The following is a 25,625-nucleotide window of genomic DNA, read 5'->3' as shown; positions in this document are numbered from 1 at the left end:
ATGGTGTCATTTGCTATTTCCTGCATGCTTCTGCGATGACTCTGGTCACACCGGTTAACATGGCAGACTTTCCCCCCAATGTATAACAAGCAGTGAAACAGTTTTATTGAAATAAAGTATGACATTTAGTAAGAATTTAAGAATATTTTTTAATAGCCTAAAAATATAGAGGATAATGATATAATTCAAAACATTTACCCCCACCCAGAAAGACCTTGATAGCATGATTTTGTTAACCAGTAGCCTTTAAATTCCAAACGTCAAGTGTGAATAATATTTAACAGTATGTGCCCGGAAGCGGCTGCCCTGGGTTCACTCACCTCACAGAGGTTCAGATCTCCAAATTGGGAGATGGACATTTTATGCATGCTGCTCTTGTTTTCCTCTTTACCTTTTAACCCGACCATTGCCATATGAGAACCAGAATATAAACCAAAGGAGATGATAGGTTGAGAGAGCCAAGTACTGCATTGTGTTATTGATGTTTCCTCCGGTGATCCCTGTTATCTGATTCTCAATCAGTAAGCGTTTAAACTCATTGTTTGCGTCCAGGCTGTTTCACTGTTACGCTGTGTGCTCAGCTGATATGACTATGATAAGGTCTTCCTAAATTGTTTTATTCTCAGTCTCAGGCTTTTGATGTTGAAACAAAGCACTTGTTTTGCATTTGTCTTTCTAAAGGGCTTGTATTGATGGTTGCTGATATACATAGATGTCGTGAAATATTTAAAAGAATTTGCATATTGAGACTTTAACCTATTTACTGTTTTATGTAGATATAACTAGTTCAGTAGTAAATAAACTTCAAGTTCCTCTTGTGTCCCCTAGAGCAGGGGTCTCCAACCTTTTTGTGAGTGAGGGCTCCCTGAAGGGATAAAATAGTCTTGAGGGCTACTTGTTTGATATAGGCATACACACACGCGCACACACACACACACACACACACACACACACACACACACACACACACACACACACACACACACACACACACACAAAGTTTCAAGTTTTGAAAAATACAACAACAAACAGTAATATTGTTAAATATTATGACTATTGAATACATAATTACCGTATATACCCGAATATAAGACAAGTTTTTTTGTCCTAAAAATAGGCTTTTTTGTCCTAAAAAATGGGGGGTCGTCTTATATTCGCGATATAGACAAAATCACGGGGGGAAAGGGAGAAAGAACAATGGCATAAATATGAAATAGTGACTGAATGATATACTTTACATACAACCCGAATTCCGGAAAAGTTGGGACGTTTTTTAAATTTTAATAAAATGAAAACTAAAGGAATTTCAAATCACATGAGCCAATATTTTATTCACAATAGAACATAGATAACGTAGCAAATGTTTAAACTGAGAAATTTTACACTTTTATCCACTTAATTAGCTCATTTAAAATTTAATGCCTGCTACAGGTCTCAAAAAAGTTGGCACGGGGGCAACAAATGGCTAAAAAAGCAAGCAGTTTTGAAAAGATTCAGCTGGGAGAACATCTAGTGATTAATTAAGTTAATTGATATCAGGTCTGTAACATGATTAGCTATAAAAGCTTTGTCTTAGAGAAGCAGAGTCTCTCAGAAGTAAAGATGGGCAGAGGCTCTCCAATCTGTGAAAGACTGCATAAAAAAATTGTGGAAAACTTTAAAAACAATGTTCCTCAACGTCAAATTGCAAAGGCTTTGCAAATCTCATCATCTACAGTGCATAACATCATCAAAAGATTCAGAGAAACTGGAGAAATCTCTGTGCGTAAGGGACAAGGCCGGAGACCTTTATTGGATGCCCGTGGTCTTCGGGCTCTCAGACGACACTGCATCACTCATCGGCATGATTGTGTCAATGACATTACTAAATGGGCCCAGGAATACTTTCAGAAACCACTGTCGGTAAACACAATCCGCCGTGCCATCAGCAGATGCCAACTAAAGCTCTATCATGCAAAAAGGAAGCCATATGTGAACATGGTCCAGAAGCGCCGTCGTGTCCTGTGGGCCAAGGCTCATTTAAAATGGACTATTTCAAAGTGGAATAGTGTTTTATGGTCAGACGAGTCCAAATTTGACATTCTTGTTGGAAATCACGGACGCCGTGTCCTCCGGGCTAAAGAGGAGGGAGACCTTCCAGCATGTTATCAGCGTTCAGTTCAAAAGCCAGCATCTCTGATGGTATGGGGGTGCATAAGTGCATACGGTATGGGCAGCTTGCATGTTTTGGAAGGCTCTGTGAATGCTGAAAGGTAGATAAAGGTTTTAGAGCAACATATGCTTCCCTCAAAACAACGTCTATTTCAGGGAAGGCCTTGTTTATTTCAGCAGGACAATGCAAAACCACATACTGCAGCTATAACAACAGCATGGCTTCGTCGTAGAAGAGTCCGGGTGCTAACCTGGCCTGCCTGCAGTCCAGATCTTTCACCTATAGAGAACATTTGGCGCATCATTAAACGAAAAATACGTCAAAGACGACCACGAACTCTTCAGCAGCTGGAAATCTATATAAGGCAAGAATGGGACCAAATTCCAACAGCAAAACTCCAGCAACTCATAGCCTCAATGCCCAGACGTCTTCAAACTGTTTTGAAAAGAAAAGGAGATGCTACACCATGGCAAACATGCCCCGTCCCAACTATTTTGAGACCTGTAGCAGAAATCAAAATAGAAATGAGCTCATTTTGTGCATAAAATTGTAAACTTTCTCAGTTTAAACATGTGCTATGTTATCTATGTTCTATTGTGAATAAAATATTGGCTCATTTGATTTGAAAGTCTTTTAGTTTTCATTTTATTAAAATTTAAAAAACGTCCCAACTTTTCCGGAATTCGGGTTGTACTTGCATGTAAAATTAGAAAAGCAACATAATATCTGTGTTTAACTAAATTTAAACGCTGCTCCTCTGCCGCGCGATACGCAGAGAGAACAAGAGAGGTGCGCGCACGAGACGCAGAGCGAGAGAGAGAGACAGAGAGATGCGCGCGCGCAGAGCGAGAGAGAGAGAGAGGTGCGCGCACGAGACGCAGAAAGAGAGAGATAGAGAGACGTGCAGATTCTAAATATTTTAAATTGTTGAATTATTTTATTATGCTTTAATGGTATATGAAATGTCACCAATAGTTATTTTCTCATTTTATGCCATTATCATAAAAAAGAAAAAAAAAAGAAAGATTACAATTCAGGCTATTTATAGAACGTGCTCGGCGGGCGACTCAGAGACTCCACGCGGGCTACCAGGTGCCCGCGGGCACCATGTTGGAGACCACTGCCCTAGAGGCACATGTGATTCTCTTTTAAATGTCCATTTGGTTTATAGAAGAACCTTCTTTCTTTCTTTCTTTCTTTCTTTCTTTCTTTCTTTCTTTCTTTCTTTCTTCCTTTCTTTCTTCCTTTCTTTCTTTCTTTCTTTTTTCTTTTTTTTTTTAGCTGATATTACTTGTTTTACCTTTTGACCATCAAATCAGTTTCTCAAATGCATCTATTGACTTTTATGTTCTATAGGAGGTTAAATAAATGGTTTTGAATTTGAAACAGTAGACAGTAATATAGCTACAGTGGCCCAAAACACAAACTTAAACACACACTTAAAATAAATACAATTATACTTATTGAAAACGATTTACAGAACTAACATTTCTCAGCCATTTTTACAAAGACGTCTAGCAAAATGGTCTTTCTTTTCCCCCAAAATATTTTAAGTATTTTTTATGTGTTTTTTTTTTTTTTTTTTTTATAATTAGCTTTTATTTTAACAGTGTTTGAATTGTGTCAATGGTCTTTGAAGTCTCTCCAGTCCCCTCTCAATTCTTGCAGGATATGCAGTGAAAATTATTTCTGGGAGTTCACACTGGCCAGTTTACAGCCATCCCTTTTTTATTTTTATTTGATCTCAGACTGCCAACAGTAAGAGGAAACTTCTCAGTGTTGTAGGGTGTGACACAGGATACAGGCTGAAGAGGGCTCGAGCAAAAGGCTGTGTAACTGTGTGTGCATGTGTGACTGCATAAATGCTTGAGTGCATTGGCATTTGTGTGGTGTCAGAGCATTTTGGAATCCACACGGCTGAATCTGTGTGGAAAAAGAACATCCAGGAATATTCCAGACAAAGTAATTCCCCTCTCTGTCCAGTCCTGCCTGGTATTACATGAAATGTCAGGCCGACTCCAAGCTAGCAGATAAGAAATAATTATGTGGCATATTGCACTGGCTCTGAATATCTACATATGAACACATCTGGCTATCACCTGATCAGGACAATATTTCTTTGCCTTTGTACTCACAGGCTTAGTAACCTTCAGCACAGGAAATAGAACTTTGCTATTTAATCCAGTTATTTAGAATGCTCTAGAAAGCAGATTTTACATTGGGCATAAAGTGCTTTCATGCTCTCTGGAATAAATAATTCACCGGACAAATAAAACAAAAGGACATGTCTGTTTTTTATATGTTCAGATGATACTGTGTGTAGAATAGAATTATAAAATGAATAGAATAGAATAGAATAGAAAATAGAATACAAAATAATATATAGTTATCATCACATAACCACTGAAATTATTTTTATGTACTTTCACACAATGTCACCATAGAACAGCACGGTGAACAAGCAGAACCACCTTCAGTGTTGCCAAGTCTGGGATGATTATGACTGACCCAGCCAGGTCGGTGGAATTAGTGTAAATAAAGCAAATTGTGCTACTGATGTGGATTTATGTGGTCATATTGTTGACACAAATATTTTAATAAGTAATACATTACTCGGATTCAAAAAGAAAAAAATATATATTTCTTGTTTACTCAGACGGTGCCTTGTCAACAATATTAAACAATTTAAATATAATATACTGTATAAACTATTATTTAGTTCAATATTTAATGTAGCTACGATAAATCAAAATCAAGCAGTTCATGTCCACGTCAGTGGGGTGGGGACTAAAATGCACATCAGCAACTTTGAATACGGTTGATTCAAGTTCGAATCCAGCTTTAACTACTTCATTCATCTTATTTTCCCCCATCACATAGCTGATCCAAAATGTGTTTATTTTCAATAAAATGGATAAAACATTAGCAGGAAAGGTGGAAATAAATCACCAAAAATTGCTATTTGTTACTTTTTTGGGTTGTGGTAGGTGTAGAGAGGACTAGTCCCATAAGGCAGCATCCATTTGATGACTTAAATAAATATTTTCATTTTAACTATTGCATACTTTTTGTATAATGTAGCCTATAGAGTATCTGCCTATTTACACGTAAATCCAAATATACAGCTATTTTTAAATAGCGTAAATAAAATCTATCACTATTTGCAAACAACAGACTGCTAAATAACTCTATTTTCTCTCAGTGTATAATGAAGTGAATTACACATGAAATATATGTTTATTTGAGTGATTGTCATTTTCCATAGAAGTGAATGTGCAAAGATAACATGGGTGTTTTTTGTGAATCATATCACCATACCAACGTCTTTTTCATTCAAATTTACACTCGCTATTGACGAATCTGCCGGAATAAGGTGTAAAATATCTCACATGCACATGCACATCCCCAGATAAAACAATACCCAGTTGATCCATAACACCGGCCTTGGCTTCAGTGTCACTGTCTGCTTGGTCAGTGGGTCAACTGACAGCCCCACCTGTAATTGTCTTGTTGGCAAAGTTTGAGAGGACCCCCTGCGGTGTTTGGCTTGGCATGTGTAAGCATGATATGAGTGTGTGTGTGATGCCTCTTTTGTATGCCCTTATTTATTCTTCATTCTGCAGAACTCATAGTTAGATGTGGGCCCCATAAATCTGTGCTTTAAAATGCCAGTCAAAGTTCACACCTAAGTTCATTTCATGCTTCACTATCTTCCTCTGCGTCTGTGGTGCGGCATGTTAGCATGAGGCTGTGTGTGAGATTTTGCATAAAAATATGCTTCTTTATCATGATGGAATGATTGTCATTTTTTTTTTTTTTTGTGTTTGAGAGTGTGTGCATGTTCCGAATTGATTTGGGCTTTTCTATGAAAAGGTTTCTTTCAAAGATGGAAGATTTAACCACTCGTTGCGCAATACTCGTTGCGTATATATATATATATATATATATATATATATATATATATATATATATATATATACATTACAGACCAAAAGTTTGGACACACCTTCTCATTCAAAGTTTTCTTTATTTTCATGACTATGTAGATTCACACTGAAGGCATCAAAACTATGAATTAACACATGTGGAATTATATATGGAATTATATACATAACAAAAACGTATGAAACAACTGAAAATATGTCATATTCTAGGTTCTTCAAAGTAGCCACCTTTTGCTTTGATTACTGCTTTGCACACTCTTGGCATTCTCTTGATGAGCTTCAAGAGGTAGTCACCTGAAATGGTCTTCCAACAGTCTTGAAGGAGTTCCCCGAGAGATGCTTAGCACTTGTTGGCCCTTTTGCCTTCTGTCTATATATATATATATAATGTACGTGCTTATGGAGTGAGTTGTTATTGAATTATTTATTTTCAACTATTTTTTAATAAGCCAATGAACCACCATCCGGTTGTAATTTTTCACTGATCACTGTTTGTTTGGGAAGGTGTCCAGTGATGTATTTTCTGTCAAGTATTCAAAGGTTCTGGTCCTTTAGTCCATTTCAGCTAGATCTCAGTTTCTACCACAACAAAACAAAAACAAAAAAAGTTGATGATTACCTAATTTAGCATTTATTAGCATTATATGATAAATTGAGGCATCCTGCAAGGATCTTCTAATCTCTTTTTCATGGGCTTGTAAATTCATGGCATCTGGCTTCTTCTCACATTTTGCACAAACAGACTTTTCTGACAAAGAACAGATAAGAATCACTTCTGTTTTCTGGATGTGGTATCTGTTATCTAAAGTGAGTTTCTTTTATGTGATGGACATGTAAAACTGATCATTTGTAAGATAATTTGTAACATGGTTGAAGATCACACTTTATTGTAATGGCTTATTATGGAATAATGTTCTTTGAAGTTTGATTAGAGCAGATGACGGAAGGAGAAATGAACCACTCACATATCTTTGAGTGCTGTCAGAGTGCCAGAACTTTGACTTTATTTTGTTTTTCCCCTAGGAGGCAAGGGTTGTTCACAGTTCATACACTGACAAAGAGTTTCCTTAATCAGTTCCTGCTATTTATATTTTGTTATATTCTGAAAAAAACCTGTTAAGTATGTTACTCTAGATTTAAAGATGTAGTCAAGAGTCTTTAACTTGGACTTTAATTTGGTTTAAGTATCATTTACCATAAAACATGCCAGTCAACACATAATTAAAAATTGCTAAACTGGAGTCGAGACACTGTTTATAAAGTACTCATATTACTAGCAAACAGTAGCTATCTTGCAATATTCCATCACAAAACACTAAGAATCACAATCAGGGTAGTACTAAACTTGAATAGACACAAAATACAACTTTAAAAAACTAGCAGAACGCCCTCATTTATATAAGTGTATTATATTGCGCTATAAAAAGACCTAAAATGTTGAATAATTTTTTTAAATACTTCATTTACATAAACTGTCTGAATAAGGGCTGCACGATATTGGAAAAAACTCACATGGCAATATTTATTTTTTTCTGTGATATGAAAAAATAAATAAATAAATATATCACCAGATTACTTGAATAGCTCTATTTGATAATAATGATAATAATAATAATAATAATAAAATAAAAATGACCAACAAATTACAAGCATAGATAAATATAAAAATGATAACAATGAAATAAATAGTGCTTTATATTTTTCAGGTAAGTCTGACAGTATTCACTATTCTGAAACAGAAATTGAATAATCCAATGTAAAACAACACTGCATATTCTTCACTGTATAAATTAAATTGAATAAACCATTGTTGAAGCTACAAAGGCGATTTTTCTTTTGTTGTTGTTTGATTAACATTCATGACATTTAAAGCAACAGGAACATTAAAATGCTGTGAACCAATATACTGTTACACATTGGTTTTCTTTCTCAATTGTTGACCTTTTCACCTAAGCCATAAGCAACTGGATACTTGCAGAGACATGCATTTTGACAATTTTGCATGTAAAATCGCTTGAATGTTTAAACCGACAGGACCTAAAATGCATGCAAATGATGAACCTTCATTTTAGGGGATGAACGACTTCTGATTTTCAAAGTCGAGTTTAATGTGATGAAAGTCGAGTCGAAGTCGACTAGTCGCTGATGATGTCATTAATGAACAAATAAATCTGGAGCTGTGACAGCACATTAGATTAGAATGGTAATTAACTTACCAACCTGTACAATAAGCTGTTTAAAATGCACATTCTCACTTTCAATTTCAAGCATCCAGTAATATAATTTCACATGTCTGGTGGATCTCTTTTAAAGCATGCAATAATTTGTCATTTTGTCAAGTGTTTGGAAACGGAGCGCAAATATGGAAGTCCTTCAATGATTTCTTATCCTGTTGTGCCCTATATATCATGCAGCCATAGTCTGAATGATTCAATTCACTGTCTAATTGAACTGTTTCAGGAGAGCATGTTTGATTAATCAGCTAACTTAAAAAAAAAGATGTAACATTTTGATACGCTAAACCACTGCTTGTTAGAAAAAAACTAGCTTGTTATATGAAAACTTGGAAGAAATGTAATTTTTTATGATGTCAGTGCCATATTATACCGCTGGCTGGCCTGTAATTGCCTCTCTCTCTAGTGTTCTGTATAACCCAATCTGTTACCACGCTTACCTTGCTAATGATGTTTCAATAAAAGCAGCTCTGTATTAGCCCATCTGTTACCATAGCACTGTTTATGTTGTCAAAATGGTACCGTCCTTCTCCTAGCCTGAAGGCTTTTATGATGTCAGATTGTAGAGCTTGTGTTTTATCCTTACAGTGTCAGTTATTTTACCTCACACCTCCCTTTATGAGCCCCACTGCTGTCTTTCCCACAGACATCAACTCCTCGACAGATCTCTGTGTAAAGTGTAAAATTTTGTCACTTTTGGACACCTAAACAGCGCAGTCGGGAGTTTTTCACAGGACAGTGAAGTCGCAGCCTTAAAGCAGTAAAAAGCGAGATGTATGCTGATTGGCCAGCTATCCAATGCGTTGTGATTGGCTGAATGCTTCAAGCATGTGACGGAAATGTTAAACCCCTTAACATCGTGATGCCTTGTGTCCCGGCGCTACAAGACAAAACCAGTAAAACCCATTACAAATGAGGCATTTGTTGCTTCCAGTAGGGACATAATTACTGATAATAATGACTTATACTGTCTTAACGCGCTGTTGCGTATCACGCTGCATAAACATAAAACCATGTCTGAATTTGTGATCGGGGTAAACGACAAACAACAAGCGCTACTCTACACTGCTCAAAACTAACGTTTTAATCATCAGTGACAAATTATTTAAATATGAAAACATACTTACAGACTGTGAGTCAGAAGCGCCAGACCGTCCTTGCAAAGTTGGAACTGCCCCACTGTAGAAACAGACACCTGCTCTGCAAAATGCTCTGCACACATCTGAAAATTTGGCTTGAACTGTTCAGGAATTGTGTTGAACCACTGATTTCTAGTTGTTTCCTCTTTTGGAAGGCCAAACAAAATAGTTTTGCTTTCACAATGAAACACACAGCATCTCCACAACATGGCCGCGACAGCAGCAACAATACTACAGTGAAAAAAGTTTTTGCGGGGTGTGGGAGAGAGTGTATGTATGAACTGCCGTGCTGCATGATTCTTAATTAACTCTTGAACAATGGACCAGTGAAGATCAGAGAGGCAAGTGAGGGGTTTGTTGTGTCTCTTCGTGAGCAGCTTCCTGAACACATGAAAGGAGCACACAGTGCCCCAAAAAACATGCGTGGAGAGAGGAGGAACTCCTGTCAACACCAAACGATGGCCTTCAAAGTGAATGCCACCCCCTGCTCCACCTCCCACCCGAACATGCAGACAGCAGAATACATTCATTAGGATACTTTAAGTACACACTCACACTGCAAAAGCATACATGTATGCATTGTTCCATTTTCTTTCTTTTGTTTTGTTTACGTCCTGTGTCTGTCTGTCTGGTTTTATTATTATTTTATTAGGGTGGGGTTGTCAGGAAAGCAACATTTCAGTAGTTTACACTATTACCAGCAAAATTTCATGAATTTCTATATAAATGTTAGTTTATGTTGTTATGTAATAGAATTTATATGATAATTAACACTATTCCATTTAAGATAAATGATAAAAACTTAAATGTTAAAATAAATATAAAAAATTTATAAAACTATTGCATATAGCAATACCATTTAAAAAAAAATAGATAAAAAATAGACATAAACAAAATAAATTACAAGCAATAATAAAAATAAAAAAAAAACACAAAAAAACACATTTTTTTCCCCCTGTATTTAGCGTTGTATAGAAGCTTGTTTTTTGTTTTGTTAAGCTTGTTGAAAAATATGTGCTGGGAGGAAACATATTGCGATGTTTTTGCATTCACTCACCAAATTTCTATGTGGACTTGCATAACTAGTGGTGGAATTAATTTGAAATGGGAGGAAAAATGAATGGATGGAAAAAAGTGGTGCCCAAAATTCACAGGATGCTCTTTTTGACCCGCAGACAATACAACACTTTTGAAAGCACTGGCTTCTTTTGTTTTTCCATCAGATTCCATCCATCACTGTAATCCATCTTTCTGTGGGCAGGAAAGTCGTCTCCTCTGTTCACACCTAGCGTCCCCCAGTGGGAGCTGAGTCGAGATGTTACAATGCACATAAGAACCATTTTTTAGTTGACACTTAAGTTCAAATATAAGTGTCTGGCTGCCCCGTGGAGACGAACACCTACTGAATAACCTGCTGAATAATGTCTTTTCATAAACAGAGAATCACATGACCAGGTGAATACGTGCTTTATTTTGATAATTGTTATTATTGGGTACAGAGTCCCACACAAGGGAAAAAAATAAGATATAGTAGCTACAAATTAAGAACTTGTTCCCAAGACTTTTTGTTAATTAATGAAAAATTACACTGCTTTTATTTCAGCTAGTTGCCAGGATAATTTTTTTTTTCATTTTCACAATAGGAAAGTAAAATGAAAGCAGAAAAAAATTAAATAAAAACTGATTCAATATGTTGATTAAAAAACAATAAAAGTATCTCAATGAGACTGAAATAACAAGTTTTTTTTTGCTGTTTTGACTGACACAGGATATTTACGTTCATGCCAAATTCCTCTGTTTCATCTCTGCCGTCGTCTAAATGCTAATTTAAATTAATCTTTAAAACACTAAATGTAAATATTACATTTTAATCTCAAGCAAATCTCAGTTTTTCAAATTGTACAATTTTATGTTGTGATGCTTCAGTTCACTTGTATTTTAAACAACTGATTGTAGTTTACTACTTTTATTTTATTAACACACACACACACACACACACCTCCTTCTCAGATTGCAGCCCAGATACATTGACAGGCAGCCAGATTGCCCCGGTACCATTATGCGTTGCCTCAAATAGCTAATTAGGAAATTCAGTGATTATTAACCTTGGCACTAGACAGCAATCCACTCATTTCTTTCGTTATAGCCTGGAGTTGGTTTACTCTAAATGCTACTTTTAGTTTGACTGTAGAGAGAAAGCAATTGCACGCAGTCAACTGCACACAAAAGCCCTCTGTTTTAGATTCTTGGAAAGTATCATGCTTTGACGTACTGTATTACAGTACTACCTATCTTCTTAGCTGTTTGACCTTCTGTTTACTCTGTCTTTTAAAATATTTCAATGCTGCATTATTTTAGTTCTTCTTCTTCTTTTTCTTCTTTTATCATATAATTATTTTATCCAAACCAGTTTTACTACTCAGTGCCCTCAGAGCAACTTGGAATTAAGTGTCTTGCTCAAGACTGCTGTGGTTTAACCGTCCCTTCTGAAGTTTAAACCAGCAACCTTTGATTTACCAGGCTGGATCTCCAGGGTGTAGTAACACATAATGTACCTTCAGTTTTTACAATAATGACTAACATTCTGTACATAATACTGAATATGTCTAGGCTAATGAACAAATAAATAATGGATATGAAATCTGGATTTATTTTGTACGTGAGAAGAAGTTTGATCATTATGATCAGGATGTATTGTAAATCAATTCTGTAGCAGTAACTCATGTGGCATGTGGTGATTTTGTGAGTGGTGAAGGTGAGGGGTCCTGAATGCTTAACTATGTTGTAGCTCCACTGCACTCCAACCCTGACCTTCAGGAGAAGCACAATTAGCTGACCTTTGACATCGCATCCTAGCCAATGAACCTTTAGGCTTCGGGAACATGCTTACACATCCTTTGTCCTGCATTTGTGTGTGTACATCTTAATAAGGTTGTTCAGACAAATAAAGACGATACTCTGTCATGGCTCTTATAGTGTCTGACTTGGTTTTTGTTTTCTGCATCCACAATGCAGTGCAATGCATAAAATGCATAAAAATAAAATAAAATAAAATAAAATAAAATAAAATAAATTTTTCAAACTGAAATCAACATTATATTAAGATAATGAAAAGAAAAGCAAAATAAAAGTTTTTAATTAAGCGCGCAATTAGCACTAAATAGTGTTTATAACAAGAAAATTTGAGAAATATTTAGCCTTCATTGTTGTTTTGTTACATTGTTTTTAGTATGTTTGTTTCATTTCAGTGTTTTAAATGATAAGTTCCTCATAACACTATTGTCTTTAATACTCATAATGCTAAAAAAAAGTCTTTTAATTTTGACTTATTCAAAATATTACTACTTTAATTTTAGGACTAAATTCTACTGACTCAGTTCACATACAATGCTTATTATGAGATTATTCTTAGAATATTACAACTTTATTATCAAAATAAATATATATAAAAAAATGCACTGGAAAAGGAGCTGGAAAGTGACTACATAATACCTATTACTATTTCATTTAGACAAATCAAGACAATGTTGCACTTTATGTACTGAATCTACATAATTCTAAATTCCGAATAGCTGGACCACACTGGATGAGGTTTAGAATCATACAAGAATTGCTCAATGAAACTCCCTCATCTGGATAGAGAGAGTCCATCATCCCGCTCAACCCTGCTTTAACTCATTAAATGTCTGAATGTGTCAGGGCTTTAAAAATAATGTAATGAACGCTCAATATAATGGGCTCTTATTCATATGCAAATCAGTGTGGATTCAGCCCTGGCCTTTCTTGCTCCCTCGTTGCACACTGATGCTTGAGACATCACTGTGGAGATATTCTCTGCACGCTTTCATGTTTTAATTGCCTTGATGGACAGAGGACCAACAGGCAGTATGAATCCATCAATGTTTTCTGTAAGTGCAGGAGAGATGCATTTATGTTGGTGTAGTGCTTCTAGGCAATGCCAAATTGAACATATGTTGAATGGAGTTCAAGGAGAGAGCTTAAATCATGATGGATAGGTTAGTTTTTAGCTTTTTGTCTTGTTTCCCTCAAAAGAGACATTTTAGGTATGATGAACAACAGTTATACTATTGGTTCAGTACAAACAACCTAAAGAACCAAGCTAATCTCTGTTTTTCCATCCGTCCCATCTTCACAATGGCTGCCTCTCTTTCAATTCATTCCATTATAAGTCAGGGCCTCCCTCACCTCACCATCCCACCATCAATGGGTAGCAGATAGATTTTGCCTTTTCAGTGTTCGCATCAAGGCCATTTGTAGTCCTCCCCATTGTTACCATCATACAAGATGTATAAAATGCCTATTGTTACTATTTTTGATAAGCAAGGATTTCAAAAAAGGAAGAAAACAAAGGGCAGTAAGCATTTTTAGAGTCATTAATGGGGTTCATTTGTGTTCTTTCTTATGTCTGCTCCAGACGGAGAAGGGTCTGGTAATCCTCTCTCTATCTCTCTGTCTATCTTTATTCGCTGTGTCTAGACGTCTCTATTCATCCAAAGAAAACATTCAAAACTGCCAATATCCGAGAGTCTGGAATGGCTGTCTTGATGTGTGTCCAAATATCTGCACAAAAAGGCTTATTAAATTCTGATGTCTACTGGATTATTTAATTTACTTTTTGGACACATATTTAACAGATATAATTGTGTTTCTTTAGCAAAACAGCCACACAGTCTTTTTAATTGTTAAATGTACCTAGATGACTTATTTACAGTGAGTATAGAAAATAGTCACCCCTTTTAAATTTTGCACATTTTGTTGCTTTGCAGCCTGAAATGAAGATGGACAAAGCTTTTGTTTTAGACAGCTGTATATACTCAGTGCAACTTATAACATCTAAGTGAAAGATATAACACCAACATGTCAGAAAAATAAATAAATAAATAATAATAATAATAATAATAATAAAAAACAATCACTGAGTTGGAAAAAGGATCACCATTTTTTGCAGAACTGCTCAAGTTCAGTTAAATGTGCTGGTGACTGTTTGTGAACTGCAGTCTTGAAGTCAGTCCACAGATTTTCGATGGGGTTTAAGTCTGGGCTCTGATTAGGCCATGCAAGGACATTCACCCTTTTCAATCACTGTGTGCTCAGATTTGCTGTGTGCTTTGAGTCATTGTCAGGTTGGAAGGTAAACCTTCTTCCAATTGACAACTTTCTGGCAGAGGGCAGCAGATTGTCCTCAAGAATTTGATGGTATTGTATCCCATACATTTTTCCTTCTATCCTGACAAGTGCTCTAGTCCCTGCTGCAGAGAAACACCCCATAACAGGATATTAGCACCTCCATGCTTTACTGTAGGAATGCAGTTATTTGGATGATGAGCTATGTTGGACTTCCACAAGACATATCGTTTTGTGTTGAGGCCAAATAATTCAATTTTAGTCTCATCTGCCTAAGAAACGTCAAAGTGTGATTTGGCAAAGCTCAGCGATGATTGCATATGACATTTCTTGAAGAGTGGCTTTCTTCTTGCAACCCTCCCATAATCCAGATTTGTGGATAATGTGTGATATTGTTGTCAAATGCACACAATGACCACTCTTGTCATAAATTCCTGCAGCTGCTTCAAAGTTGCTGTAGGCCTATTGGTCACCTTTCTGACCAGTTTCCTCCTGACTCTTTCATCCAGTTTGTACAAAATACCTCCCACTTCTTAATAATAGACTTTATTGTGTTTCTAGGCAGTGATAAAGCCTTCAAAATGTTTTGGTATCCACTTTAACCCAGATATCTCATAGTTGTTTGTTTGCTTCAGTTGCACTACCAATGACTGAAATGCTTCAGGAAAGCTCTTTTCACGTTGAGCACAGCTGATCACAGTTGAAAGTCAGTTGTCCTGTGAATTATGTAGTAGCCATCTAATCACATTCCACTCCAAAGTTTACACACTCCGAGAGGTCTAAGACATCAGCCTCTTGTGTGAATTACTCTGCCTAATTATGCTGATGTGCTGCTCTAGATTTATCTTTGGAGATTGAGTTCCTGGGACGAGTGCTTTAGAGTGAGCAATCTCATCAGTTCCCGTGCTGCTGGTTGCAGACGAGTGGAGCTCATACAAATTACTGACGCTTGTGTTTGTGTGTTTAACTCTTCCTGATTGCATTTATCATTAGGAAATTAAATTCTTTTCTTGCCCAGACGGACTGGTGTGTGTTAGAGCTGAGAGAGCAGGTCTCTGTTGAAAGCAGATGGCTCTGAGAGGCTTTGCAGGAAGTCGTGAGGAGGCTTAAAGCTGTAGAAAAGTTCATGAAAGTTGGATAGAAGCTCGGTTCATAGTGCATTGTTTGTGGATTGAGATGTATAACCTATATATAAAATTTTAGTACTTGTGTGCAAAGGAAGTTTCAAAAGCAATTTGTACACAAATGAATCCAAATTAGCTAAACTAATGGAGCGTGTGATTGGAGTTAGTAATAAGTAGTGATGTGTGAAACTATCAGTTTTCATACTCGACTAGGTTGTTTGAAAGACTAATTGACTGGTGTTAAGAAAGCCCTGTATATTTAAGCCTATTGTAAAATGCACTGGTAGTCTTTATGCCAGGACATTATCCATTAATTTTACAGACATTTTTGTTAACACAACGCAATGCAGTGCAAAATTCAAAATACAGAAAACATTTTTTTCTAATTATTAAAGTACGTTGGGCCTTATTTTTATGGAATTACATTTGCTTCAATAAAAATGAACAAAACTTTATTAAACTGAACGTAACTTTTTCAGAAACTATCAAAAATATGCCATTACAAAAAAAGAAAAACACAATGAAAATTAAAAAAATTAAAACAGTTGCACAAATTTAACAGGCTCTTCAAATATGCTTCGTTCTTTGTAAATGTTTTTCAAAGATTCGTTTTCGCTAATCGTGGATTCTGAATGCAATGCCTGTCCATCAAAAGCTCACTATCTAATCAGAGTAGATCACTGTTAAGCCCGCCCCCACGAGAAGTTTGTGTCAAAACACCAAACGAAAAACTGTGAAGCAAAAGCGAAATCTGTGGCAATGCATTCAGAATCCACGATTAGCGAAACCGAATCTTTGAAAAACATTAACAAAGAATGAAGCATATTTGAAAAGCCTGTTAAATTTGTGTGACTGAGGTCATTTTTTTCATTTTCATTGTGTTTTTCTTCTTTTGTAATGGAATATGTTTGATAGTTTCTGAAAAAGTTACGTTCAGTTTTATAAAGTTACATTTATTATTTTAGAACCAAATGTAATTCCATATATTCTTATGTAGTTTTGATGGAAAACAACATTTTTAACTCATAAAATGTTAGTAAATGTTACGAACAGTTACTAAGAAACAGCAAGTAACAGTTTGAATTAAACTTTAAAAAGTAAAACATTGAAATAGTGTTTTGTTGTAAGAATGTACACCAATAATCTTTGTTTTAACTTAGAAAATCATTACAGTGTATACTTTGGGTTATGCTCAGAATTTTGCATAATTAATTCATAATCATCAGCAAGGTAAACATCAGTTTTTTTTTTTTTTTTTTTTTTTTATAAAACTACATTTAGTCGCCCATGTTATCAAATGATGGATACTTTGAAAGGCTATACATTTGTTTGTATGCATATGCAAAGTTTTAAGAGATTTTGGACATTATTTTTGATTATGATTGATGAATCTGAATTTTTGATCAGGATAGTTGGCTAACATGTGCGGCCTGAAGTCAGTCATTTAGAAGCATTGCTATCAAATAAAAGTACAGCGACAGTACAGTGATTGAACTGCTGTCAGGTTGAACACACATTGTCTCTTCACTCAGTGGCTTCTCTTTCCCAGAGTGCTCAGTGGTGCCATCCACCTTGATTACCTTATTAATAGTCAAGAACACCCACAATTCCTTCTTTGTTCTTAATCTTTTTACAGGCTTCTAAACAGAGTGAAGAGTTAATTTATGATTGTTTTTTTTCCCCATAAACTAAGCTAAATAGATAAATAAATCATCACGAGCAGTCTGGAGAGTTTCCAGACAGTCTCAGTAAATCAACTATTTTAATTAGTTGCGCAAAGTAAGCCGGTAAGCATGTATAAATATGCATGCGTGCAAGTCTTCAGTGCAACCTAGGGCGGAGTTGTTAGTTTAACTAAGTTTGACTGCTGTATAAGCCCCGGTTCCCATAAAAGTTCAGCTGAATCACATGCAACCACTCTCAAGTTACCAAGTTCTGAATTCTGCTCCAAAACCAATGGCGAGATAAAAAAAAAAAAAAAAGGTTACAGACACAGACTTTCATAGACTGCACAAAAGCTCACACGGTTTTGGAGCAGAGCTGAAGTCAAGCACACAGACAAGTGTTTATAGCTTTTCTTGCAGCAATGAACCACAATTTAAGCTTATAGAAGCTTTGGAAATAGTAGTCTGTGGTTGCTGCAGTCACAATTCTGATTGCCTGCCCATGCAAGGTCTGACGAGTCACTGACAGCTGGAGTGATCCATGAGGAGAGAGAATGGGAGGGTGACAGACAGAAGGGAAACATTATTGTGGGTTATCCAAACAAAAACTGTTTTTTGTTCGAAAACTGGTTTCTTTTTCAAGCCCCGGTGAGCAGGAAAAGCCATTTAAGTGTCCTACCGATGAGAGCGATCTATGATGGATAGGTGATTGGGACATACCTGCATTCTTTTTGCATGGACCCTGGAGTTTTGAGAGGGTCATGTCCATATACAACAGCAAAAATATTGATAGAAGTCTGTCTAATAATCAGATAGAATGGTTAAACAAAGGAATTAATGTATACAGAAAGTATTATAATGATTTATTTTATTTTAGGCATTTTAGTAATAGAAAGGCAAACATTATAATACTTTCTCATTTGCCGTCAGCATTAAGCAAATAAGCAATTCCATAATTTAAACAAATCTTTTAATGACTAATGAACATTTAATTTCACAAACCTTGCAAACTCGAAGTCGAATGGTGAGCTATGTTGGACTTCGGATTTGAAGAGTCAAATAATACTGCACTTTATGCATCTGCCCACTGTCATATTCATGTCATTTTTACTGTGTGCTGTATGTAAAATGAGGGTTACTCTGGCTTTATTTAAAAAATATGATTGCCTAATGCACAAAAACTTCCCATAATACTGAGTGCCCTGTTGGTTACAGTGTTGACTTTTTTATATTATTATTTTATTAAATATTTATTTATTTGTGAAGAACACTGTCATCTAAAGTGTAAGTATTTTTCTTTTAAACATTTATTTTAATACATTGGCAAATTATTTCAAATTTCTTAAATTTTAATAATAATAATTTTAAAAAAATCATGTCGGCTATCAGCCCCCTGCTTTCCAAGATATCGGCATCGGCATCGGCTGTCAAAAAACACATATCGGTCGACCACTACTTTATACTAATAAACAGAAATCAGCCATTACCGTTTGTTTTTTTCTTCTTAATAGCAGTCAAGGAAAGCCAAACCCCATTACACACAGATATGGATGCAGGTGTGCATGCACACAGACACACCTGCCGCCGTCTTATATGCTCCTGCTCCTGTAATTACACCCACAGAGGCTCAGAGGTTCTCACAGCTCCTGCTTTATAGCCTGCATTATGGTCCTGCTTAGGAATTCCTTCTGGGCTGCAGTGCTGTTGGGTAGATTGACCATGGCATATGTGTGTGTGTGTTTGTAGAGGTCCACGGGGATTAGCATTGGATGTGGTCTTTAGCTTTTTAGAGTATAGTAAATGTAATCTGTATTAATGGCCTGCTGTGAGAAGACCCAGCGCTCACCTTTTCACTACAGGGTGTGTAGCAACAGCTGTTCCTGGGACTTTCACGCCACCCGCTCTCCACCGCAGAGAAGCTCCTCCCTCAATACTTGCAGCAAAAGTGCCAAATCATCTTTAGCAGTTGTATATATTTGTATAATTGTATATGTTACCAGTAATCTCTCTCTCTCTCTCTCTCTCTCTCTCTCTTTCTCTTTCTCTAATAACTTCATTATTAACTGCAGTAGTCTAGTATCAATGGCTCAAGCCTTCATTGCTAGTTCTAAAATTATGTTTTTGAATTAACCCACATGGTAATTTTAATGCTTTGATCATGGCCGCATCACCACCTCGGGTGTGCATTACATTTTATAATAATCCAATGGCCCGTTGTCAATTATTTCTTACATTTCCCATTTTCTGTCAACACAAGTGTTTGGAGAAAAAGCAGCTTTGTCATAATTAAAGCAGAATTAATTGAAGAAATATTTTAGCCCATGGGGGCCTTTGATTATTGTTTTGGACAATAGGGAAGATCTTCGAGTTAAATACTCACTGCTTTAAGGTGAACGTTTAGTTCTCAGAACCTTGGAAATTCTACTGGAAATTCATAGAAAGATTGTTTTCTCAACTTTGAAGTATTGAATGGACTGTAGGTGACTTTTCCTCACAGCCTTGTTTTTTTTTAATCTCATTTATTTTGTCTTGTATTATTCTCTCTTTTCACTTTCTCTTTGTCAGTTGTATCTTGTGCATTTATTTTTCTTTCTCTCTTTTTTCTATCTCTGTAAGTCCTCCCCCTCCCTCATATTCTCTGTCCTTGCCCCACACTCATATCTCATCATCATTAGTTTAAGAGACAGTCAGACTAGCGGGCTGAGGGCTCACATGTAGTCATTTATCCTTCTGTTCCCTTTCTGTTCTTTAGTGCATCACTAATCAGCAGATAGGCTCCTGCATTCATCCCCAGAGCTTCATAAAAACCCAGAGCTGCCTGCCAATAAAGTTACACAATGGCCAACTACAAGCCCCAAGGCCAGGGGTCTAACCCTCATCTTACCCCGTATCCTGTCTCTCTCGCTCACTCTCTCGCTCACTCTCTCACATTTTCTTCTCATTTTTTTTTTTTTTAAATAATTCTCTTTCTGGCATTGGTGGATGGATAGTCCCATCCTAATGGTGGTTCATTTTACTAAACCACAACAAGTACATGTATGTTTACAATTCAATGTGAAATCAGAATTCACCCTGTTTACAATTTTAACCCGTTTATTATCTTGTTGTTCATGATTCTGTGCATGCTGTTTCAAAAATTATTATTTTTTTTATTTTTATTTTTTTACTTTTTCAGCAAAATGTGTTAACTTGCTCCATCTCTGAAAATACTTTTTCAAACTTTAATTTTAGCATGCTACATTTTCAGTGTCCAAACAGTTACAGACGGATAAAATCAAGTCACAAACTTCACCTTTCTTCCACTGAATTCTCTTTATTAGAAAACATCCGATAAGATGTTGTTTTAAAATCAGATAAAATTAGACCAACCAAAAAGTTTAACCCTCACCAAGGATGCATTTATTTATTAAAAATTATAGTAAAAACAGTTATATTTGTAGGTGTGTGTGTGTAAGCAATGTTTTTATTGTCATATTTAACTGTAATAAAATATAGTAATTGTAATTTATTTATTTCATTACTTTAGTCTTCAGTCACATGATCCTTCAGAAATCATTCTTTTTATTATCAATGTTAAAAACAGTCTGAGAACGGTCCCTTAAAAAATAAAAAAATAAACTCATTAAACTGTCATGAAAACATCTGCAGAATGTTGCCCTAACCATCTGACAGGGAACATTTTAAACATAAAGTAAATATGAGCACATATTCTAAAAATTTCCATTTGAAAACATACCTCATCCCAGCACAACTTATGATGTTCCTTTACAGTTTATTTGAGTGTGTTACTGTTTTTTTTTTCTTCCCAGTTTGCACTAGACAACTATTTATCTGAATGATCATCTTTAAATATTCACGCCCTTTTGAATAGTCCCACACAGAATATTAACAATAATTTGACTCCAGAGCACCCGAGTTGAGCCAGGTCACAAATCACAAACATATCTGCCAGTATTCTTAATGACTGTCTATCATAGGAGACCCCATATTTTATTAAACAAAAATGGGATGATTTTTGCTGCCATATCGAAGTCTGGCTTAATTGAGTCACTTAAATAGACCTAAGAGTGTTTTGTGTATTAATTATTGTGTTAAATCCACTTAAATATCCTTATTTTCCGTCTCATAGGGGATGATTTATGTGCTGTGACTGTGCCTTTGGGCTCTCACTCATCCAGTTTACTGCTGTGACTCTGAGAAAAACAGGGACCATAAACATTAATGCTGCCCTGTGCTCCAGTCAGAGTATAACCTCCCTAATACTGATCTAGAATGAGAGATATGTCTCTCAAAAGACCAGAAGTCTGTGGATATCAGAGAGCAATTACAGCATTGGTTTGCATCAAAAAATAGCATTCTGCTGTCATTTACTCACTCTCATGTCTATCCAAACCTGTATGGCAGGTGAATAAGAACTGAAATGAGCAAATGACTAAATAATCACACAATTTCATTTTTATGTGAAGAATTCCTTTAAAATCCATACAAGCTCTTTTTAATTTAATTCCTATTAATTCCATTTGTTTTCCGGCTGGTGGCTGGGTAATCCTTTTTTGTTCAGTAGTATTATCATGATAAGTGAGCCTTTATTATTGCAAGTTACCTGGTCCAAGCACTTCATTGTGTGTGAGTGTAAGACATAAGCCCCTCAAGTAGACTGGCATCATGTCCTTGGCACTGAATGGGAGATGATTATTTTCATGCTGGGTCTCTTGTCATATCAATCCCTGCTGGGAGTCTGCACACTGCAATGTGCTTCATGCCCGGGCTCAGCTGTTGTTTTCTTTACACCCTATCGCCCCGCCACCCATCCCCTCCCCACAGCTCAATCCTTCCACCCACAAAACTCCTACTTTTCAGCTCTGCTTAGTTTGAAATATTATAATTAAGACGATGCATCTGGGAAAACTAGGCAAATCTTGTCTAAATGTCTGTAGGCTATGGGTTTACTTTTTTTAATCAGTAAAACACATCCAAATACACATTTTCTGCATATTTGTAAATGGCCTGCTATGAAAATGCTGGTTATTGTGATACGAACAATGATTTTTTTTTTTAATTATTATTATTATTATCTAGATCACTTTGAGGAGATGACCATTTCAAATCTTTATTTTATTCCACAAGCACAGATAAATCTGAAAATGAGAAAAGTATATTTATATTTTTTATATAATTGTATTCTTTATATTCTTTAACAAAATCTAGAATTTGTTTTATGTATAAAGATATATAGCTGTAAAATATACACACCAGCATTATATTTATTCTATATAAATAATGTTGTTAATAACAGCAATAATAATAATGCATTTATACTCTTTATATTAAAACTATTTTTAAATAATCAGCACTATTTAAAAATAATCAGATATTTATATTTCTTTTATTTTCAAATGACATAGTTTATGGCTTTGAAATATATATAGAAGTGACATAAAACATGATTGTTTTTGTAAATAACAATAATAATAATAATAATAATAATATAGATTATTAATATTATTGTTTAAAACATTATTGAACATTTTAAGAAAATCTCATTTGAGAGATTTAGCTTTGAATTCTTATTTTAACGGGGTCATCGGGTGCTACATGCACTTTTACAGGTTGTTTGAACTGAAATGTGTATTGGTAGTGTGTTTACACAACCACCCTTTAATGATAAAAATCCACCCATTGTGCACCCAATCTCAGATGCCCGTTTTTGTGACATCACTCAGACAGGCCCCTCCCATGATAGATTGATTGACAGTAGCGTTTCAGCACAGACTGGACTGGTGTCTTACCTTATCAGTCCACCAGTTTCACCGCCAGAGCAGATGTAGACAAGAATGTCTCCTAAGCGATTGAGGTGTTCTGTTGTTGGATGTAATAATGAACACAGCAATCATAATTTACTCCCGACATCTGAGCCGCTGAAGACGCAGTGAATTACACTTGTTTTTGAAGGGAATGCGCCCCCAATCTACCTAAATGTATTTGTTCACAAAAATCATGTTTGATTCAGCTTCACCAACAGAAGAAGTGAGTGCTTTTTAATGAATCTTTACAAATCGCCTTTCCTATTAATGTGCTAGTTAACAAGTTTCATGAGGAATGGGGCAAAATGAAACCCAGAGAGCAGCTCAGAAGAGAGGGGTGGGATCAGTAGAGCTCATTAACATTTCATGGAAAATGCTACAAAACTGCTTGCTCTGAAAAGAGCTTTTTTGACAGGGTAAAAGCTTTTTTTACACTACCATTGAGAAATTTCCTACCAAGTTATGTTAGAGACTTTTTATTAAGACCCTAAAGAATCATATCAACGGGCATCCGATGACCCCTGTAAACTTTAGAAACCAAACCAACATCAAAAAAACAAAACCAAACAAGCATATTTTTTTGTTGTCTCTTGCTTTCTGTAGGATCCTGGATTTGCTTCCTTTTTCATTGATCAACTGCAAGTGCCTGATTGGTCGCTGAAAGGTGCTCATGAAGGAATGAGGTGTCAGGTGTGTGGCACACCTGCACAGCATCTAAAACAGCAGGCACTTCAGACTCTCCAGGAACTGTACCCTGCTTCTGACATGCTGTCTCTGCCTCCCAATACCTTCCCTGGGCACCCCACTGGGCTGACGACTCACAGCGTGGTCACTCTTTCCTCCAGGCCTACCAAATCGAGGATACCTCACCCAGCGCACAGGCTAGGCTGGTCTCAGAGCCCATCTTCCAGCGCTGGGGCACTGAAACCCAGTGTGCAGGTGAACACGGGAGGAAGACCTCTGACTGGAACCATCAACTCAGTCACCATTCAATCCCAGCAGTACTTGGAGGGCATGTGGAGCATCTCACGTGTCAATAACTTCCTGCCTCAGCCAAACCCGGTATGCAACCTTCCATTTCTCTTCAGCTACCAGATCTTTTGTTTATGTATTCACTGAATATAGTTGTAATCAATTGATCTGATGTAAAAGTTCAAACATACTATTAGAAACTACTAAAGAAAACAAATTCTCACTGTATTTAGAATTTAGAAGTGACCATTTTTATTCTCTGCAAAGTCTTCATTGTCCACAGCAGGAGCTTTTACTCCTGCTTTTACTAGTTTTTTGGATATAATTTTTCCAAGTCAAGAGAGCTGCTTTTGCTGCCATCCAATGGTTGAGAGGTATGGAAAAGTTCACTTTGAAGGGCTTTTGAAGCATTGTTATTTACCAGCATAGGCATCAGCTGATGATTGGTCCGGTTATTTGAGCTTACGGCTGTCTGAATGAATCGCAGCTGAAAACACTTGAATAATTGAATCACATGCACTCAGTTATACATAGAGAGCATGTTTGAAACATAATGCACTGAGACAGTGTGTTAACAATTTATGTTGTCTCATTTACACATTTGTACATCTGTAGTACTGTTACATATTCTCAGTGCACCTGTTGATTTAGTGGTTTGAGTGAATGATTGTGTATCACTTGGTGTTTCAGTTACACACTGCAACAAGGTTTACAGTGAGGTAGTATATACAGCCTACCATTCAAAGTTTTGTGGTCAATAAGAAATTTTTTACCTAATTTATTTTTTTTAAAGAAATTAATAACTTTGCTTGTACAGCTTCAGTGTGTTAAACAAGACTAAAACAAAACTCACCACCACAGGTAGTCAGCTGAAGTATACCTGTCTGTCTTTTATAGGTGAGTAATTGTTGTATCAGAGTGGTGTCTAATTGTAACACATATATTTTGTATCAATTGTTGCTTTTAGAATCTTTTGCAGTTGCCTCTGAGCCTTTTTGTTCCTGCTAACTGTTAACGCTATTGAAGACAAGAGTTAATAATAGCCTGTGCATTTGCTATTTGAGTTAATGTCAACAAGTACTTTTATTCCAGTGAGCGAGCAGACACTGAAGCTTTTAGCAATCAGTATTTGTTTGTGCATAAAGCAAAAAGCCTTGGACGAACAACTGATGGCCCAGTACGTCTTAAAAAACTCGCACATGTAGGCTGTGCATGACAGTAATAGCTCTGAGCTCTATGCTTTTCCCTTGTTCAAAGACATGCCTTGTATAAATTTGGAAAGGCTCCTTCCTTTCATTAGATTGGAGGAATGACAAATAACACATGCAGTGCACTGGGACTTCAGCAGAGCCTTGAGCAAAGAGCTTTAACTCATCTAATTTCTGTGGAGAGAAACGAAAAGCAGCAGAGGAAAAGAGGAGGAGACAAAGCCATTGAGATGGACTGA

At 36.1% G+C, this 25,625-nt stretch overlaps 1 protein-coding gene across 3 annotated transcripts in view; it reads left to right on the top strand.

The window, feature by feature from the left end:
* LOC132111722 (kinesin-like protein KIF26A) overlaps positions 1–25,625 on the top strand; it is a 109,873-nt gene that overhangs the window by 8,109 nt on the left and 76,139 nt on the right. For all 3 annotated transcript variants that reach the window (XM_059519286.1, XM_059519285.1, XM_059519287.1), the window contains exon 3: positions 23,810–24,268. In XM_059519286.1, the coding sequence (XP_059375269.1) occupies positions 23,810–24,268 (459 nt within the window). The remainder of the gene's footprint in view (positions 1–23,809; positions 24,269–25,625) is intronic.

The sequence above is a fragment of the Carassius carassius genome, chromosome 31, assembly GCF_963082965.1.
Source record: "Carassius carassius chromosome 31, fCarCar2.1, whole genome shotgun sequence".
NCBI lineage: Eukaryota > Metazoa > Chordata > Actinopteri > Cypriniformes > Cyprinidae > Carassius > Carassius carassius.
Note: the sequence above shows the minus strand (reverse complement) of the source record. Positions and strands in the feature narration are given on the sequence as shown.